Here is a 21,568-nt window from a genome sequence, read left to right on the forward strand (position 1 = left end):
AGCATGAGGATGACATTGACATTTGAATTGACATAGTTTGTTAGTTAGGTAAAAAGATGGATTCAAATTGGGTGGTTGATAATGAAGTTAAAGTTGGCAAGAAATTGAGTTTGTTGTTTCTTGGGTAAAGAATTTGTAGAAAATTGTATTTTGGAATTAGAAAACAGAGATGGAATTGCAGGCGATGAATGCCCATAAAAGAATGAATGTGAATTGTTTGGTAGGGAGGGGGTATGCAAGTTGGTAGAACCACGGTTGGAACTTGGGAAGGATGTTGAGGTTCTATCGGTATGAACGAAATGGTCAAATGATGCTGAGGGTCTTGGTATGTAAAGTGGTTAGCATGGAAGTTACACAGGTGAGGTGTTGGCGGAGTAACCAGGATGGATTGATAATTCTGGTTTCAAGAGTTCCCAAGTTTCCATGGTGTTGTCTAGATGTGAGAAGGATGATAGACAAAGTTTGAAATGGGAGTTCTGTTTTTTGTTTTTTACCAGGAATTGGGTGTTGATGTTTTATTGTTATATCTTCCTTGGTGATTTCTTCCACTTCTTGAATGGTCCTTTTTATTTAATGAATATTTCTTTTATTATTAAAACGATCCTTCCTTTTTCTTCTTAAAGGTTAGGGTGGATGATGTGCTAATTTGCCTGAAGTTTTTTTATATTGCATTGTCTTGTTTTGCATTTTGTTGTTTTACTGTCCTTTATTTAATGAAATGCCATCCAGATTAGAAGCACAATAATTTGTTAGTATCAGGTTTTGATCGCTCTTTGAAAAATATTGTTTTGTTTCAGTCAACAATAGTTGATAGCTCATTAACTACAGGGATGATGACAAAGGGTTTGCAATCATGTCACGCCATCGGTATCCAATTGAGGCTTGTCGTATTTTTGAGAAGACTGATATTACAAAGTTGCAAGTAGCACTTACTTCTTCAAGGGCATATGATATCAATGACTCTGTTGAGGTTGATGGAAGTAGTCTAAATGCTTCCAATACGTCTAAAGGATCTCAGAGTAGCCAAAAAAATGGGAAGCTGGTTCCTTCAAATAAAATAGCTGATAGTAGCTCTCATGCTAAGCAAGGCACCTTGAAGTCAGTTCTTGGAGAGGTGTTGGGTTATGGACCTGCACTCGCTGAGCATATTATATTAGATGCTGGTCTGGTTCCAAACACAAAAGTTGCAAATGATGGTAAAATAGACAATAATAAAATTCAACTATTGGCTCAGGCTGTTGCTAAATTTGAAGGCTGGCTTGAAGATGTTATATCAGGTGAGACAATTCCTGAAGGATACATCTTAATGCAACACAAAGCTTTGGGGAAGAAGGACAGTCTACCATCTCAAGGAGGCAGTTTGGACCAGGTTGCTATTCAGACTAGAATCCATCAAATTGCCCTTCTACTTGATGTGTTTTAATCTGATTCTGTATATGATATTTTTGCTTCATTGCTTTGTTGGTCATTTTGTTCTCTCTCTTTTCTTGACTTGTTTACAGATCTATGATGAATTCTGCCCCATTTTACTAAACCAGTTCAAGTCACGGGAATTCACTAAGCTGGACACCTTTGATGTTGCATTGGATGAGTTTTACAGTAAAATTGAAAGCCAGAGGGCTGAACAACAGCAAAGGGCAAAAGAGGGCTCTGCCATGCAGAAACTCAGCAAAATACGCTCAGATCAGGTCTATATTTTTTCTTGCGATGCCACTAGAAGTCAAAACCCATAAAAAACTTTTAATCTAAATTTACGATTCGTTTTTATTGGTTTCTTTGCTGCCAAGGTGAATTGCAGCTTACCACTTTAACATGTTTAAAATTATAGGGCATTATGGTTGTTATTTATTATTATTATTTGCTTTTAATGAGGCTATCTGAAAAATCATGTTGTATAATCCTGGTGCAAATGGATTAATATAAGGAGATGAAAATTCGAAGTTTATCCATTCCCTTGTTAATGGAAGGAACAAAAAAAACTTCATTTTTTTTATCAGCCAAGAAAAACTTTATTTCCAGATTAGTGATAAATGAGGAAGATAACTCATCCAAAAAGGAGTGCGGAAGAGCTTGTTGATTACTTTAAAAATTTATATGGCACAGCCCCACCTCCTAGGGCTCATGTAGAAAGATTAGATTGGGGTATGCTAGATTATGATCTTGTGTGGGGTTTGGATTCTAACTCATGCATTTTTGCCATGCAAGACTGACCAAAGGCTGATGTAATCTTATCAATATGACATCATATGTCATTTCCTGATTAATGAGTGCCTATTAAACTGGTCTTCTGATGCCAGGTTGTCTTTGTTTCCATGTCTGGAAGGTCTTGGTCATGAATGACTATTTTCATTGGAATGCACTATATCTTTGGATATTTTTCCCTCCAAGGAAATAATGAATCTTTTAAGTGGTTCATATATGGTCTACTCTGGGTTATGGTTATATTTCAACTTTGTATTAATATGGCCTTTAGATAATTTTAATTTCTGGTCTTCTTGTTTTTCATCTTAGAATTCATATGGAAATCTGTGCAAACATCTCAAGTTTCATTACTCCATGTCCTTTTCTTTTAAATTTTAAATTTCTATTTGGCATTGTAGGAAAATCGTGTGCATACATTGAAGAAAGAGGTAGACCATTGTGTTAGAATGGCAGAATTGATAGAATACAACCTACAAGATGTTGATGCTGCAATATTAGCTGTCCGTGTGGCTCTTGCAAATGGAATGGATTGGGAGGATCTTGCTCGTATGGTAAAGGAAGAGAGGAAGTCAGGAAACCCTATAGCTGGGCTGATTGACAAGCTTAATCTTGAAAGAAATTGCATGACACTACTATTGAGCAACAATCTCGATGAAATGGATGATGATGAAAAGACCCGCCCTGTTGATAAGGTGTTTCCATAAGTTATAAACTCAGATTTCCACACCCTAGCATCTCCTATATGAATTAGCAAAAAAAAAAGGAATTGTTTTTATCATTAAAAAATTATTTTCCTTAATGCAATGGCATTATCTTCATTAGTACAACTATACTATTTTTTTGCATATACATATAAATGTCTATGCATGTATTACTTTTGATGTCATGCATCTTCACATCTATGTGTCCATCTGGAAACATGGTTTGTTGTTCACTATCTGTTTCTTTTACAGGTAGAAGTCGACTTGGCACTTTCAGCACATGCCAATGCTCGAAGGTGGTACGAATTAAAGAAGAAACAAGAGAGTAAACAGGAGAAAACTGTTACAGCACATGAGAAAGCTTTTAAAGCAGCTGAGAGGAAGACTCGTCTCCAACTTTCACAGGTAGCATACATGGTGAAAGAAATTATCTTCCAGAATTTATTTTGTGCTTGCAATTTTTTTTATCAGTAATGAAATAAGTTTATTAATTTGAGTTAATTTGCAATTACAATTTACAACAGAGCTGGGAATGAATACCAAGCCACAAACATGTTGCATCAGCGTTTTACAAAACTTTCCAGACCCATATATTATGTGCTTGTATTTAATACACTATATTAAAGGAGTTTAAAATTCCACATCTAGAGTGTAAGATATATTAGCTTGATAATTGATATTCCCATTATAACCTTTGTCTTCTAAATCTTGCATTCCTGATCTTATACAACACACTTTTCCCTTTCAATTGGAAGGCCTGGGCACCGATTCTTATTTGTAAAGTTCTGGCATCTTGTTTATCCATTACCTTTATTTGCAGGAAAAGTCTGTTGCTGCAATCTCACATATGCGTAAAGTTCACTGGTTTGAGAAATTTAATTGGTTCATCAGCAGTGAAAATTATTTAGTTATCAGTGGACGTGATGCTCAACAGAATGAGATGATCGTCAAACGCTATATGTCAAAAGGAGATATGTAAGTGGATGCTCTTAAAATGAGGATAAGCTTCTCTCTATTAATGTTTTTTATAACTTTTGGTTCTGTAGTTAAAGGTTCTATTATTTTGAAAAAGATGGCTATCCATCCCAGCTGGAGCAAAGATGTGGTATACCATATTGTTCTCTCCAAGAATTCTCAGCATGAGGCTTTTTGTTGCTAGGTTCTTCTACATATGTTTGCAAACATATTTGGGATGGTGGCTCTTATCCATTGATTTAAAAGGTGTGCCTAGGTACATAGGCGAGGCACATTTTCAAAAGGTGCACGCTTTTTCAAAATTTGTGCATTTTGCTCTTTTTTAAGCCTAGTGGCTAGGCCAAGGGATTCACCCCTGGACTCCAAACCATGCCCCTTCCCTTGAGGCAAGTCCAAACAAGTCTATGTTAAGGTCTTAAATTTTTAATCCTTACAGAAAATGATTTTATAATTTTAATTGTCTTTTAAAAATATTTTTTATTTGGATGAATAAACGAACAACATTAGCAAGTAGGGGGTTTTTGGAGCTCCAGCCTCCTATTTGCTTATGTTGTTCATTTATTAATCCTAATAAAGATATTTTTAAAAGAAAACAAAAAATTTTAAAATATTTTTTTAAGGATTAAGAAGTTATGACCTCAACATAGATTTGTTTGGGTTTGCCTGAAGGGGCTTGGTACAAAGGTGGCTCGTAGAATCCAGAGCACGAAATGTTTAACATCACATCAACTACTTGAAGTAGTGCAATTGGGAAAAAATAAAGTGGAGAATCCCTATGCTCTACTCCTTCCCCTTTGTTGTTCCCAGTTAAAGAAGTATGGTCAAGGCCAATTCCACCTAAAATTGCTGGTTTTTGTTGGGAAGTGTATCATGGTAAAATTAATACTGTGGACAATGTACAAAAAGAGAGACCTTATTCATGCTTGTCCCTCAATTGGTGCATTTTATGTAAAGTGGAGAATGAGGACTGTTATCACCTACTGATTTCTTGTTCTTTTACAGTAAATATTTGGAATTGGGTTTTTATGTTGTTTGGGTACAGGTGGTACTTTCCTCCTGAAGTAAATCTGCTTTTTGATCCGCCTTTTTTTGGTTGGCCAACAAAGAGAGGGAAAGTAATGTGGAAAAATGTATTAGGGCAGCCCCTCTTATGGACCATTTGGGAGGAAAGAAATGCTAGAATTTTCTAGGAGGAGAGAAGCATTGCTGAAATAAAGGATTGTATATTGACAAGGGCAATCATTTGGCTAAAAACTACTGATCTCTTTGCGGATTACTCTAGTGATGACCTTCGAAGGAGTTGGGCAGCTGTGGCCTCCACTAATGGAGGGGGCTCTGAGGTAGTTGTGTGTTGGCTGAAGAAAAACAAAGTTTGGAAATACCAGACATATCTTGATGAGAATAAGATATCTAGCCAGGGAATTGAGAGCCACTTTTTCATGTATTTGAAGTTCGGTTAATGGTTTTCTCAATCTAATGGCTTAAGTGCTAAACAAACAGTGTTCAGCTTGTTTTCTTTTGTTGAGGAATTGTCTGATGACTGTAATAAGGGAAAGGATAGCAGAAGCTAGTTTATGGTTAAGGGGTGCTTGGCACTTCGCTGCAAGTAATTTATTCTTTATTTCATAATTAACAAATATTTAGCAAAAGCTAAAATCTTGATATGTGTACTCATGTGAGAAGGGACAATGCTTTAGCTACTAATAAAGTTAGGATCTAGACTCCAAAATCAAACCCAAATGTGCAACCAAATTTATGAGCCTCTAGATAGGTCCAAAGTCAAGCCTATATCCAAGGCAAACCATAGCCAAATCCAAGCTTAAGCCCACAATACACATATTCCAGCCTAAAACCATGATCACATCCAAATCTAAGCACATGACTCATACCAAAAACCTAAATCCATGACCCATTTTTACCAGCCCATAAATCTTGAAAACATGAACAGACAATTGAATGCATCTTGTGTCCCTTCAGAGGTAGCTTTTCTGGTACGGACAGCTGCATTAGATAAATGCCTTGCAGGCACAAAACTTCAAAGAAGGGACATGGCTGTGGACAGGGTTAATTGTGATCAAAGAAGGCATATTTTTCAGTCACTAGAGTATAGACAACTTCCTTCATAACTGGAAGTTGAGAGGACTAAATAAGAGAGAAAAGGCAGTGTGGGAGATGATTCCATTTGCACTTTGTGGACAATTTGAGGTGAGGGAAATGGAAAATCTTGAAAACAAAATTAATTCAGATAAGATTACTGACAAACAGGTGATGGATATTCTGTGTTCATTGGTGGCTAACCCACAAGTCTTTTTAAGGGAGTTAAAAAAATAAAGGTTATTACTCAATTATGGCCCCAGCCCCCAGCTATCTGGAGTCTTGTGAGGGGTAGGGGAGTATCTTACAACATTTTTTAATTGAAAACATAATAGTGAACAGACCATCTTTTTAATATAATATATGTTAGTAGATTTGCAATGCATAGTGCCTTAGTGTACATAAAAGTCAATGCAATCTCTTTTTGCTGCTTATATACTTGTTCAAAAAAAAGAACAGAAAACACAAAAAATAATGAATGCATCTCATATTAACTTTTAAGGTGGTGTTTCTTAAAGTTAAAGGCATGAAAAGTTAATAAGTTAATGGCATTTTTGGATTGGTAACTTGAAAAATATTTCATTGATAAAGGAAATGGTATAGACTATAGAGACTATTTGTGCAATGTGTCATTATACATTTTATTTATAGTCAAGCTGTTATGGAGCCAGCCCATTGCTGCTCCCCCGTGTCTACCTAAAATAGCCCAATTAAGCTTTTTATTACATCTAAAGGATAGTTTCCCCATGATCGCCACTCTTGATTTACTCCATGAGCTAAAGAATCCATAAGAGAGTAGGCAGACTGAGAGACCCATGTATCAGCTGATTCAGCTTACAATGAAAGAAGGAAGTATAGAACCTTCCTGTTGGACAAAGATAAGGAGGCTGAAGCGAAACTGGAGACTAAAGCACTAGAAGAGGAAGATGAAATCAGCCTAGATGAAACTCAAGAAACTGGAAACAGATGGATTTGGAAACGGTGGTCAACAAAGAAGTGAAAGTAAGTAAAATTCTGGGTTTATTTTTTCTCGGAAGGGAGGAATCTGCAGAAAAGCTTTTAAAGAGTTTGAAGGAGAACCTTGTAGAAAACACAGCGTGGAAGAAGCTTTGGTAAACTCGGCCCAAGGGGGGTTCACAAGAAAGCTGGTAGAAAATAAAGAAGCATCAAGGGGTTTGGAAATTAAAGAGACTGCCTGTGAAGACCCTGGAGAGGAGGTGGTAGCTCAAACGTTTGAGAAAAACATGGTGTTCGAATTAGAGAAATTAAATGAGCATAAGGAGGATTTAGGATCCAAAGAGCATATGCCCAATGCAGTAAGGAGGTCTAGAAACAAGAAGCAATTACGAACTGTTCAAGTCTCAACAGTTTTGAGCAGATTGAAGTAGGGACTTTTGGGGAAAGGCACTAGCAAGAAAATTAAGAAAGAAAACAGAAATTATAGTACATCGATTAAGGAAGGGAGTATTAAAAGGTTTGTTTAGGGATAAGATGGTTTTGGGAAGTCCTTTTGGGTGAGATGGTTGGATGTGGTTGATTGGGGTCTATGTTCTTTTTGGAGCATTGTCTTTATTTTCTCTCTTTAGTTGAAGGTTTTTGTGTTTCTTTAGTTGATGGGTGATGGATTTTGTTCGGAACAATGTTTTAAACGCAAAGGGTGACACAAGATGCTCCACTACCTAGAGGCAGAAACCTCCCGAACACAAGGAGGTGTAAGCCTCATTAAGAGGAGGGGGGAGGAGGAAGAAGTAGAAGGAGGATCTCATTTTTCTTTATTTTTAATTAGAATCTTTTATATTAAGGAAAGATCATCCCAATCGGACATCAAATTGCAATGTTATGGCCTCTGGTAGTTTGTATTCATATTTAGTGTGCAACCTGTGACTTGGTCACCAGATTGAATGGATCAACAGTCCAACTGCCCGAGTTAGATAGTTTTTGACTTGGTCAACAATTTTGACCAATTTCTGGGTTTAACTAGAACTGGACCCAGAATCATGGCCATGTGACAGTTCGAATGGTACAACTGGTCGGATTAAACTAGAATTGGACCCAGAATCATGGCCATGTGACAGAATAGAAGTCCCAAAATACACATCATACCTAATATACTTGAGAAACTGAAGAAGAAAAATATGAATTGCCTTCCAAAGTGTTGCCAATGTGGCCCAACAAGATACACTAGCATCCCAACCACTCTAAACAACCATAGATACTTGCCACCACTTCACTCCACAAACTTCCACTTTCCAACGGCCACCTCCACAGCCATTTTCCTAATAGTGTTGCATTGTTTTGTACCACATTTCCTAATCCTAAACCCCCCTTCCTCTTTTGCACACAATCTCCCTCTAAATTAAATGGTTTTTCTTGCTTTCCCTCAGCTCCCAAAGAAAATCTCTCATAAGTTTCTCTAATTTGTTGACTTTCTAGAAGGGATCCTAAACATAGAGAGAAAGTAGGTAGGCAAATTGGCAAGAGTAGTCCTAATCAGTGTGATACACCCTCTCAATACGATATAATTCTTTTTTTTTCTTTCCAAGAAGCTAAACTCTTCTTAAACTTTTCTACCATTGGGTTCAAAAACCTACTCTCCCTAGGGTTGGCTCCTAACGAAAGGCCCGGGTACTTCAAAGGCCAAATAGAGATACACCTAAGACAACCGCAATAGCCTTAACTTCCCTATTCTCCATATCACCTATTATGCAACTTTTGCCCAAGTTAATAAAGCCTTTCAAACCTTCTTATTAATTCTTTTAGATTCCTTAACTTTCTAACCTCAACCCCTTGACAAGAAATAATTATATCATCTACAAACTGAAAGTGGGTAATTGAAAAATCATTTCTTCCTAATATCCAACCTCTAATCAAGTCCTCCCTATCGGCATTCAACAAACGGGATCATCCTACTAAACAAATAGGCTACTAAGTGAATAGAAATGGACAAAGGGGATCACCCTACCTAACACCCATAGAAGCTAGTAAGAAGTCCTTCACTACTCCATTCACCAAAACAGAACAGTGGCAAGAACTAATGCAACCAAACACCCAATTACACCATCTTTCCCCAAAGCTGTAGTTTCTTAACACCTCTAATAAAAGCTTCCTGTCCACCAAATCTTAGGCTTTTTGAAGCTCCAATTTACACACAAGGCCCTTTTGCCTAGATCTTCCATGCTCCTCCACACATTCATTAGTAATCAGAATCTGTTATATTATTTGTCTTCCATGTATAAAGCCCCTTGGGTTTGACTAATGAGAGAAGGGAGGACCCCTTTAATCCTCAAAGAAATGACTTCAACTAAAAATTTATAAATACTACTCACCAAGTTGATCGATCAAAAGCCCTTCAAGTGACTAGCAACTAAGGCCAAGAAAGTGGCATTAACTCTTGGGCTGACTATGATTATCTAGAAACTCCTTAAAAACATTGCACAACTCATCCTTCAATACTTCTGGTAGTCTTGATAGAAAGCCATTGTGAAACCATCTGGACCCGAGGCCTTGGATCTATCCATTAGAAAAATTGTCTTGTGTATTTTCCTCCTCAAAATTTCTCTCCAACCAGCTTGCTTTTTCATAACCCAAACTTGGTCATTCCAAACCTTCTACCCACAACTTGTGATTCAATGGCCTTCTATAAATGGATTTGAAGTGATCCACAAAGATCCTAAAATTCTCCTCTTGGGTAGAGATCACTTCCCTATCAATCTCTAGCTTGGCCACAAATTTTTCTCCATTTTTTTTGTCTTTTTTTTTTATGAACGAATGGTATTTTATTAAATAGAGATAGAAATAGTACAAGCATGAAGCACCCTAAGAGGAAGCATGACGTGTAATCTCCCCTTAAAGGTGGTTCCAAACCCAACTCTTTTCAGATTACACTGGCAAAATAGCCAAAAACAGAGAATCCCTTGAAGCCCCTTGTTTAGCTAAAGAATCTACCAAAGCATTTGCCAATCTACTAACCCACTAAAAGCTAACTAACATGGTTCTCGTAAGCCATTTGACTTTCTTGATGATGTCCTTATATCCCCAAACAACAGTTTCTGGGTCCGACATCCATCCCACCATCTCCTTAGAGTCTCCTTCAACTATCAAATTAGTCACTCCAAGTTGGTTGGAAATCTGCAGTCCTTGTACCACAACTAATATCTTGGCCCTTGTAGAGTCTCCATAACCCACTGGACCTGAGAATAAGGACAGAATGTTGCCATCCTTATTCCTCAAGATCCCTCCTATACTTGAAGGTCCTAGATTGCCTTGGCTGCTCCCATCAAGGTTCAACTTTACAACTCCTTCCAAAGGGGGTAACCAACTTGCTTGTGTTCTATTTTTCTTGGATGACAATTGCATATGCATTATATAAATGGAACTACCAAAGGTTTCTAGGCTATAATTTTCGATATCAAATGTAACTTCTTATCAATAAAATTGTTTTGGAAATTTGTGCTATAAAAAGAAAAGAGAAGAGAAAAGATGTGTTTAATTCATTATGATTTTTTTTGCTTATATAACTGATTTTGAACGTGAAACAGATATGTCCATGCAGAACTCCATGGAGCTTCGAGTACTGTGATCAAGAACCACAAACCAGAACATCCAGTACCTCCTCTTACTCTAAACCAAGCAGGATGTTTCACTGTAAGTTAGCCGTTTGGTTTTTTGGTTTGGTGGTGTATCTGAGAGGGTTATTTAGGTAATTAGGTATATGCAATTTGTTTTGACTTGAATGTTTTCCATTTGTAGGTTTGCCACAGCCAGGCATGGGATTCGAAGATTGTAACAAGTGCTTGGTGGGTCTATCCCCATCAAGTGAGTAAAACTGCTCCTACAGGAGAATATCTTACAGTAGGAAGTTTCATGATTCGTGGGAAAAAGAACTTTCTTCCCCCACACCCTCTTATTATGGGTTTTGGGTTATTATTTCGCTTGGATGAAAGCTCATTGGGATCACATTTAAATGAGAGGAGGATAAGAGGTGAAGAGGAAGGGGGAAATGACATGGAAGAAAGTATGCCTCTTGAAGAAAATTCTGATCCTGAATCTGAAAAGGATGTTGCTGGTGAAGAAATGACAGATACAAAAAAAGAATTGAGTGACCTTTCAGATTTAACATTAGATCATTCTAAGATGAAACTTGATGGCTTGTCTAGAGATCCCATTGAAGGCGTGACTACTGAGCTGAATGGCATTGAAAATGAGAATGTATCTGACACCACAGGAAAAAGTTCACCTTCTATCTCACCCCATCTTGAAGATCTCATTGATAGGGCTCTTGGGCTTGGATCTTCTAACTTCTTGAGTAAAGATTATGAGCTCAATTGTTCTAATGCAAACTTGGTGGAGGATAGCCATTGTGAAGAAGGAAAACAAGCAGCAAGAGATAGGCCATATATCTCAAAAGCTGAAAGGCGAAAGCTCAAGAAAGGCCAGAAAAGCAGCTCTAATGATGCAGCTGTTGAGAATGAAAGAGAAGAGTACAAAGAAAATAGGATTTCAGGCAGTCATGCAGATGAAAGTTCTCAGAAGGTAAAACAGTCTGGTGGAAAGATCAGCCGTGGCCAGAAGAGCAAACTCAAGAAGATTAAGGAAAAGTATGCAGAACAAGATGAGGAAGAACGTAAAATTCGTATGGCTTTACTAGCTGTGAGTAACTTCATTTCATTTTTATTCTATCTGGATCATTGAGTAAATAATTTTCAGGGTCAGTAAGAGTATTTCTTGTATATTTTTCTTCTTTCAGTGAATATGTTTACCATTTATTATTAAATATTATTCTGTATGTGCTCCTACCACTTTATGTGGTATTGATTGGTTTACATGCTTTTTACTAACATCAATATGACAATTTTCAGTCTGCTGGGAAAGTACTGAAAAATGAAGAGGAGCCAGAAGATGGACTTGTAGAAACTGACAAGGGAAAGAAATCAGTTTCTGGTATGTAAAATGAAAGACATCCATTTACAGTTATCAATGTACAATTGTGGTAGATACATTACAAGGATGGTGGAATTGTTTACGAAAGTTTAACAATTGGAAATCAACAACAATAATGGCAATGGTAATGAATGTCTCTGTGGTCACTCAGGGCTAAATGGCTGACAACTCCTTGAAACATTGGAAATTATTAACCCTTCTTGTAATTTGACTGTGAAAATATGAATTATCCCCAAAGAGGCATCATACACTTCCTGTCTCACCATTTGATTCCTGATCTTGTACAAATGTAACTTCATTCCTTTCTCTATTGAGATTTTTTCCTTGTTTTGGCTTTTCTTACATGTAAAGGAGGGCGTCACTATCATTCATAGCTTTTCACCAAGTAGGGATGATCATGGGATGGGCTGGGCCGATTCTTCTTAGTGCATTTGCATTTTTGTGGGCTCTTTCTTACTCAAACCAAAGAAAATGAGTTTGAACTTTCATGTTCAAAACATAGGTTGGCTGAAAATTTTCATTTACCTTATCAGTAACAAAGAGAGGTATTATTAATAATAAGTAAATTGTAAACAAATATCCACAAATGATTGGAAATCAAATTACATGACAGTAAACAGACTATGACTAAAGCAATAAAAATAAGTATTAGAAACAAAGAAAAACCAGCTCCATACTGAGCCCCCGCCCTAGTGAATGGTGAACCCTATACTAACCTGTGAACTCCCTTTTCAAGAGAACCAGCAAGGTAATTGGCTGTTATGTGGATCCATCTAAAGGAATTCTTTATTTTTTTCATCGAAATGAATTCTTCATTCTAAATGCTAGGGCCATTTGAATTAGCTGAAGTTTGGATTGTGACTTGTAAGCGATATGAGTGAGTTTGGAAAAAGTGAACCAAGTTAAAATGCATAACCTTAAGAGGTACCACCGGGATTGGACTAGCTGTTATTTGTTGATATCTGCTGCTAATACATCTGGACTGAAATCTGAAGTGCAGTTCTTGATGTTCAACTTTCCCAGAATAAATAGTCAGGACAACTTTTTCGAGAATAAGTTCTCTATTGATCTAGTGAACTTTTTGATGGTTTAGACCAATGTTAAAGGAACCATATATTTCATGAAGAAAAGCTTTTCCTTCTGTGTTACATAGATACTAGTTATTACAAAATGTTGTCCTGTATCTGACAGAGCATACACCAAATTGACATGGGGCTTAGATTTTTTGAGGGTCTTTCAAGGTGGGATCTCCTTCATAAACCTGATTATTCCTCCTAGCCATCTTTACTGTCTGCTAACTAGAGGGTTTAGATGGGTAATTTGATAAAGAATCAACACTTGTTAAAGGGCATGTTTTTCAACCTTTTGCCTAATAGAATGGCAGTTGTCAGCTTTTTAATTACAATAGTTTTGAATGTAACTGTTTTTATTGAACTATGCTGAATTTTATCCTGCATTTATATTTTCTCTTCTGCACATTAATTTTCATTATAATTTTTAATTGCAACTATTTCTGACAACTACTGTTTTTCTTCCTCCAACTTAGCAGGTCTAGATGATGCTCTGAAGATATGTTATAAATGTAAAAAGGCGGGTCACTTATCTCGGGACTGCCCAGAACATCCAGATGACACTAACCACTCAAAGGCAGTTATCCATAAGAAAATGAATGGAGGGGGTCCTGAAGATATTCCAGATGTATTGTTGGATGACACAGCTACCAACATGGACAGGATCACTATAGAGGAAGATGACATTCATGAGATTGGTGAAGAAGAGAAGGGAAAGTTAAACGATGCTGATTATTTAACTGGGATTCCATTGCCTAACGATATTCTCTTGTATGCTGTGCCTGTCTGTGGTCCGTATAATGCATTGCAATCATACAAGTACCGGGTGAAAATAACCCCTGGCACTGCAAAGAAAGGAAAAGGTATTCAGATTTCTCCCACTGTAATCTACAAGCACTTATTTGCACGTTAAAAGCGGATTACTGCTATTCTAATATTGTAGACCATGTAGAATAGCAGTTATTTGCATTTTCATGTAGGGAGGCTGTTTTTTGGGCTAGTTTTTAATATTTTTCTTTGCATTCCCTGTGTTTTCTGTTTTTGGGGAGCTAAGTTATTTTATCTCCCCCTTTGTATACTTATTCCCTCTCTTATTGATCAAAAAAAAAAGGTGGAAACTCATCTTCTCCATGTATTTTGAAGTGTTATGCTTATACCAGAGCATCGTTTAGTCCCCTCCCCCTAAGGCATGGCTCAGGCATGTGGCGAGGCACATTTTAGGGTATGCACCCCTGGTGCCTATGCATCCCAGGCATAACACTTTCAAAAGGCCACGCCCCTGTTGTGCCTAGGCGTGCCCCTGATGCACCTTTTGAAAATTTGTGCAATTCTTTTTTTCTGTTTTTTATGCTTAAAAGCTGAGCCGGGGGCTCTGCCCCTGGACCCTGACCAAGCCCCTTGAGGCAAAGCCCAAAAAGTCCATATTGAGGTCTTAAGTTCTTAATTCCTATAAAAAAGATTTTATAACTTTAAGTGTTGTTTAAAAATATCTTTTATTAGGATGAATGAATGAGCAATATTAGCAGATATAGGATTTTTGGAGCTCACTTGTTTGGGCTTGCCTCAAGGGGCTTGGTACAAAGGGGGCTTGTAGAATCAGGAGTGCATAATGTTAACATCATATTAGCTATTTGAAGTACTCCAATTGGGGAAAAAAATAAAGAGAATAGAAGTTTACATGCTTGAATATGTTTTATATGTTATGCTTGATTTTATTTTTAAATTTTCATTTTAAATATGTTTACATGTTATGTTTATGTATTTTAAACATTTATTTTAAAATTTTAGTTTATATTTTAATTAATGTTGTGTTTAAATTAATATTTTGCATTTTTTGAAAATTTTGGCATTTTTGTGCTTTGCTTCAAAAAAGTCTGTGCCTTGTGCCTCGAGCACAAAATGGCCCTTGTGCTTTTTCGCGCCTTCCGCTTTTAACACACTGGCAACCAGACAGGTTTGGATTGTCGATTTTAGTGGAGGTTGTTTTGAATTGAGTAGATGTATTCTTTGTTGTTGGCTCTATTTACAACTAATTGTCCTCATTACAGGTTTTGAAGAGAATTTAAAAAGGACATATATATCCACTTACCTTTCATATAAAAGAAGACATTTCAGGATTGGTATCCTGGATGTCCCTATTTTAGTAGATTATGTTTTTATTAAATGCATTAGAAGACGATGAATGATGAGTCTGTTAATTCCTCTTCCAAATTGCATACGTGTCTCACTATTAATTTCATTTATCCAGAGATACAGGTACGTAGCTCCTTGGATAGGGACTAGCCAAAAGTAGGCTGAGTAAACACATTCTCTTAGCTGCTAACCCTGACACCTAAATGCTAAACTCTAGTCAGTGTCAGTATATACTTTTTGCGGCATGCCTTTCCAGAATGATAATCCATTTGTTGAATGATGTTGATTGGCTGATTGTTGATATGGATAAACCCATCAATATGGATTCCTTGCTATTTTTTATCCTTCATTTCAATTTAGAAGGCAATTTTTCTTTTTTCTTTTCAATATTTTGTTATAATTCATTAATGTTTCCATTGGCACGTTTTTCTTATTGGTTAGACTTAGACCATTAGCATGTTCGTGAATAATATATTTGATTGAATTTACTTCTGTTTGGTACAGCTGCAAAAACTGCAATGAATTTGTTCGGTCACATGCCTGAAGCAACAAGCAGGGAAAAGGAACTCATTAAAGCTTGTAGTGAACCCGAACTAGTGGCTGCAATGATCGGCAATGCAAAGATCACAGCTGCAGGCCTTACCCAATTAAAGCAGAAGCAAAAGAAAGGAAAGAAGACCAGCAAAGAAGAGAGGTAGCACTGAGGTTGTCAGCATTTTTTAATTTTATTTTCTCTATTTGCTTATGGAACCATGCAAGCAGCTTACTTGGACAGACCCCTTCTCAGGGTGGTTGTTTCCTTTTCGGAGAGTTTTTTTGTACAGTTTTAGTTGCATGTAATTAGTATATTATATGTTTCAAGGAAGATCAAATCAACAAGATTAATAAAGTTATTTTCTATTTTGCTTACATGTGTTCAAAGCGGCGTTTCTGAATTCTGTCTTGACGGTGGTAATCAGAGAAAATTATCTCATAAGATGAATTGAGCCAATTGTTTACTTGTGTCTTTAAGGTTTCTTCGTGCGAATACTAGCTCAGGGCATAAGCTCTCTAGTCTCTGCTAGTCTCTTCCCCCTTTTCTGCATCGCATCTCTCTACCCAAAAGCCCTTTCGCCACCAGTCCTATCCCTTTCGTGCGAAAACAATTTGGAAAAACCACTCAAGCCCAACTATTACAGCCCAAATTTGTAATGGAAATGAACCAACATACCAACTTCAACCACGTTACCCAAATTAAATCCACTCGGGATTTCCTACTCACTTTTCCTACCCACACTCTATATTCGCCGAGAATTGGAATTGGAGCCATACATCTCTATTATGAATTGAGAGATGTGTGGCTACAATTCACGGTAGGTAGAGAGTGGGTAGCAAAAGTGAGTAGGAAATGTGGGCTTAATTAAATCACCATGCTGCATCGTGAAACTTAGTTTGCACACATTCCTTTGTGACCATGGATTGTATCACATGGAACAATTAAAACGTTTTGAGAAATGGTTTCTTTAACAAATGAGATGGACAATGATTTAAAGTCCTTCCCTAAGGCCATGTTTGGTTTGAAGGAAAAGATAGAGAAAGGAAAGGAAAGGAAAAGTAGGGAAATCTATACAAAGTTTGTAAAGGTTCCCTTACCTTTTCTTTCCTTTCCCTACCTTTTCCCTCAAACCAAACATAGCCTAAAGTTTAAAGGTTTCAATGAAGGTTTTGAGGTAGGTTGGAGCAAGCAATTTGAGGAAATTCAGAAACGGATGCATCTAGTCCATTTGTTTGATATTAAATGTTTCAACAGTTCGAACTAGTAGAGAATGAAGGAGAGAGAGAAGAAGAAGAGGAGGAGGAAGAAGAATAAACAATCGAACTAGAGAGACTAAACCCTACAAGTCAGCCATAATGTGTATTATGTTGTAATTGGTGTACAAGGACAAAACTACCCCCACTTAAGTATGGCACAAGAGAACTACAGAAGTATCAAAATTGCTACATCAGCATATAACTTAAACATGATGAAAAGATTAATCAATCCTTATTCGACCAACTCTAACACTCCCCCTCAATCTGGAGAATATATGTCATATAATCCCAGCTTGTTACATATATAGTTCATTATCCCTGAGTTCAAACCTTTTGTAAACAAATCTGTTCACTGATCGCTCCCACATGTTCTGTTCTTATCTCTCCAGTAAGGACTTTGTCTCTCACAAAATGGCAATCAATCTCTATGTGCTTTGTTCTCTCATGGAAAATTGGATTAGATGAGATGTGAATTACAACTTGGTTATCACCGTACAATCTCGTAGGTTTGTCCATTGATAATCCAATCTCTTATAGGAGATTTTTCGGCCATACTAATTCACATGTAGTGCATGCCATGGCTTTGTACTCGGTGTCAACACTACTTCTTGCCATAATGGTTTGCTTCTTACTCTTCCATGCCATCATATTTCCTTCAAGAAATGTGCAATAACCTGTAGTAGGTCTTCTATTTGACACTAAGCTTGTACAACTTGCATCTGCATACCCAACTATCTCAAGTCTTCCTCCTAGTTTGTAGAATAACCTATGGTCTATAGCTCCCTTCAGGTACCCTACAATTCTAAGTACTGCATCCCAGTGAAGTATCTAGAGATTTTGCATAAATTGACTCACCACATTAACAACAAAGGAGATGTCTGGTCTTGTGATGGTCAGGTACTTCAGCTTTCCAACTAACTGTCTATATCTTCTAGGATCATCAAATATTTCACTTGTACCACTACTCAACTTAACATTTGGTTCCATGGGAGTTTCAGCCAGTTTCACACCTAACAACCTTGTTTCATCTAGCAGATCAAGGACATATTTTCTTTAGCATAGGTTTACACCTTGTTTTGACCTAGCAATTTCTATACCTTAGAAATATTTCAACTTCCCAAGGTCTTTTGCTTGAAAATGGTCTTGTAGAAAGGCCTTTAGTCTGTTAATCCCTAACCTATCACTGCCAGTTATGACAATACCATCCACATAAACTACTAATAAAATCTTTCCGGCTTCAGAATCATAGTTGAACACTGAGTGGTTGACCTGACATTGTTTCATTCCAAAATTTTTTACTTCACTGAACTTCCCAAACCAAACACAAGAAGATTGTTTCAACCCATAATTTGCCTTTTTCAGTCTACACACCTTACCATCCTCCCCCTGAGCAACAAACCCAGGTGGTTGTTCCATATATACCTCCTCCATAAGGTCACAATGGAGGAAAGCATTTTTAATGTCAAGTTGAAACAGGGGCCGATCATACATAACTTCTAAGAAAATGAAGACATGGACTAAACCAATCTTTGCCACAGGAAAGAATGTCTCCATATAGTCCACCCCATACAATTGAGAATAACCTTTAACATCCAGTTGGGCCTTCAACCGCTCCATACTATCATTTGACAAGTCCTTAATATTATGCACCCATTTACAACCTACAACATGTTTACTTGGAGGAAGAGTAGTGAGCTCCCACGTGTGAGTATGCTGAAGAGCAGACAGTTCCTCCTCTATTGCTTGATGCCACTCGGGTGAAGGGCCTCCTAGACATCCTAGGGTATAAATATAGAAGACAACAGAGAAACAAATTGGTGATGTGAAGCAGAAATGTGAGAGACAAGAACAAAATTGGAAATGGGATGTAGGGTACAACTACATTTACCTTTCCATAAACGTAGGATCCGCAGACGAGGTAGAAGTCGGAGGAGGTGCCAGCGTCTTCCAATGAGTATACACATGCTAGATCAGTGGTCATTCAATAGGAATTTGCATTGGAGGAGGTGAAGGTTTAGCCCTAACGGGAAAAACCAAAACGGAATCACTAACTAAAAGAGGAAGAGGAAGTAATGGTGGAGATGACGATACTTTAGGTCTCGAAAAGAATGATATAGACTAAAAAAGGGTGACATTAGGATAGACATAGGACTTCCGGGTGATGGGATTCTAACACTTGTACCCTTTCTAGGTTCGAGAATAGACAAGAAAGATACACTTAATAGAGTGTGCATCCAGCTTGTCAAACCAAGACTCAGATTGTGAATAAAGCACACATAGCCAAAGACCCGAGGTGTTAATGGAAAGGGAGATAAGGTGGGGAACAAAATAGAAAAGGGAGACCGACTGTGAAGGATAAAGGAGGGCATCCGATTAATAAAAAAATAAGCAGTAAGCATAGCGTCACTCCAAAGTCATTTAGGAACATTCATATGAAGAAGAATAGACCAAGTAGTTTCAAGGAGATGACGGTTCTTTCATTCAGCCACTTCATTTTGTTGAGGGGTAGATGCACATGAAGTTTGATAAATGATTCCATGCTATTCCAAATGCTGTTGAAAAGAAGTAAGAAAGTAATCACGACCATTATCTGAATGAAAAAATTTTATTGGAACACCAAATTGCATATGCATTTCAACATGGAATTTTTGAAAATAGAAAATAATTTATTCATTTCTTTCATTAAATAAATTCATGTTATCCTTGAACAATCATTAATAAAAATGACAAAGTACTTATAACCATTATAGGACTCTATTTTAATCAGACCCCAAACATCTGAATAGACTAAAGCAAAAAGATTCAACATACGACTATCAACTCTACGACTGAAGGAAACCCAATGGGGTTTCCCATATTGACATGACTCACACTATAAAGAAGAAAAATGACTTAAAGAAGGAACAGGTAGTTTGAGTGCCTTGAGAGATGGATGCCCCAACTGACAATGCCATCGTGGAGGAGTTAAGGAAGTTTGAAGTGCAACTGACGATCCACCATCGTCAAGATAATACAATCCACCTATCTTCTTCCCCATCATAGGATCCTGAAAAACACAAGATGAAGGAAAAAATGTAACATATCAATTAAGGGTCTTAGTTAATTTACTAACTGACATAAGATTGATGAAAATTTAGGCACATATAGAACAAATGATAATGAAAGAGATGTCGTGTCAACATTACCAACACCACAGAATGGGGAAGATGAACCATTGGCCAGGGTAACTGTTTGAGATGTTAAAGTTTTAGAGAAGAAAGAAAACACACCTGGAGTCTCGGTCATGTGATTAGAGACTCTAGACTCAATAATCCAGGGAGGGGGTTTGGATGCCAGGTAGGCCATACTTGAGTGTGCAAGAGTGGTTGTAGTATGTTGTGAAGTAGCTTGAAAGAACCTCTTATACTCATCTCGTGGTACACTCATCTCCTTCCCGGAAGTAGAGGTAGATGTGGAAGGTATTTGATCTGTCTATTGGTTATCACTCACATCAACCCCTCTAGCAATTGCATGATTAGCCATTTAGAAGGTGGGCCATGTAGATCATAATAGAAATTAACTGAATGTCCTTTCTTGCCATAGTGTGTACACTTCTTAGTAGTGTTGCATCTTCCTTTACCACGACCTCCCCCTGAGTCACAACCACCACCACAACCAAACATGAAACCATCACGACCTCCTTGAGATGCATGTCCTTGCCCTCTATTACCATGACCACCTCCTCTTGCTACAACAAATATTGATCTGTTAGTTGGGGTGGTACTCTCTGTTGATCCCAAAAGAAATTATGCAAAGCTGTGCAAATACTTCATCAACTGTAAGAAGAGCAGAACCTCCCAATATTTGTGCTCTAACTAATTCATATTATGATTTCAGCCCCACTAAAAACCTAGTGACATCCAGTTGCTCCCTCTATTGTTGTTGAGCTTTAACATCTAGAGCTAGGGGATGATAAACATTGAGTTCATTCCTGAGGTTTCTCATACTGGCATAATACTATTCTAGGGTTTGATTCCCTTGCTGTAGATTGAAATACTCATGATAGAGCTGATATACTCTCATAGTATTATCCTGTTTAGAATATAACTTTTTGGAATGTTCCCATATGTCCTTAGTTGTATCTAAGAACATAAAGTTAACACTTATCTTGAGTTCCATACTGTTCTACAACCATGTCATGATTTTGGCATGTTCTTGTTCTTAGTCATCAAACCCGGGAGATTCAGTTGATGGTTTATCTTCCTTCACATGTTTCACTTTCCTCTTTGCCTTGAGAAAAACTTTCACTGACTTGGTCCATGGCACATAATTTTCACCATTAAGTTTAATTGAAGTCATTTGCACAGCTAGATAGTCTGAGGGAATCACGACACCAAACTTCTGATCACTACCACCATCTCTAGTTGCTGCCATTCACTACAAAAAAAATGAATATAATGTTTTTAGCGGCAGTCAATTAAAACTACCACTAAAGACTCACTGACTGGGTTTTCCTCCCCTGCCCATTTCCTTCCCGCCCTCTCTGTTTTCTCTTCTCTCTAGTAGTCTCTTTCTCAGTCCCCTTTCTCTCTTGCGCTCTTCACCTCTCTCTCTCTCTCTCTCCCGAGATTTCGTTCTCTCACTCTCTCTCTCAATCTCTCTCAGTCCTCTCTCTCTCTCGCT

At 37.4% G+C, this 21,568-nt stretch overlaps 1 protein-coding gene across 5 annotated transcripts in view; it reads left to right on the top strand.

Annotated features, from left to right (window-relative positions):
- EMB1441 (zinc knuckle (CCHC-type) family protein) overlaps window positions 1–16,024 on the top strand; it is a 43,376-nt gene extending 27,352 nt beyond the window's left edge. For 2 of the 5 annotated variants that reach the window (XM_010275222.3, XM_019199718.2), the window contains exons 6-15: window positions 829–1,369; window positions 1,503–1,688; window positions 2,601–2,894; window positions 3,156–3,308; window positions 3,724–3,878; window positions 10,511–10,616; window positions 10,722–11,621; window positions 11,831–11,912; window positions 13,459–13,845; window positions 15,620–16,024. In XM_010275222.3, the coding sequence (XP_010273524.1) occupies window positions 829–1,369; window positions 1,503–1,688; window positions 2,601–2,894; window positions 3,156–3,308; window positions 3,724–3,878; window positions 10,511–10,616; window positions 10,722–11,621; window positions 11,831–11,912; window positions 13,459–13,845; window positions 15,620–15,813 (2,998 nt within the window). In that variant the 3' untranslated portion in view covers window positions 15,814–16,024. Of the gene's footprint in view, window positions 1–797; window positions 1,370–1,502; window positions 1,689–2,600; window positions 2,895–3,155; window positions 3,309–3,723; window positions 3,879–10,510; window positions 10,617–10,721; window positions 11,622–11,830; window positions 11,913–13,458; window positions 13,846–15,619 lie in introns of all 5 variants that reach the window. The other 3 variants (XM_088893204.1, XM_010275223.2, XM_010275224.2) reach the window with 2 other exon arrangements.
- Window positions 16,025–21,568: the final 5,544 nt, after the last annotated feature.

Source organism: Nelumbo nucifera, chromosome 8, assembly GCF_055504915.1.
Source record: "Nelumbo nucifera cultivar China Antique chromosome 8, China Antique-T2T, whole genome shotgun sequence".
Classification (NCBI taxonomy): Eukaryota; Viridiplantae; Streptophyta; class Magnoliopsida; order Proteales; family Nelumbonaceae; genus Nelumbo; species Nelumbo nucifera.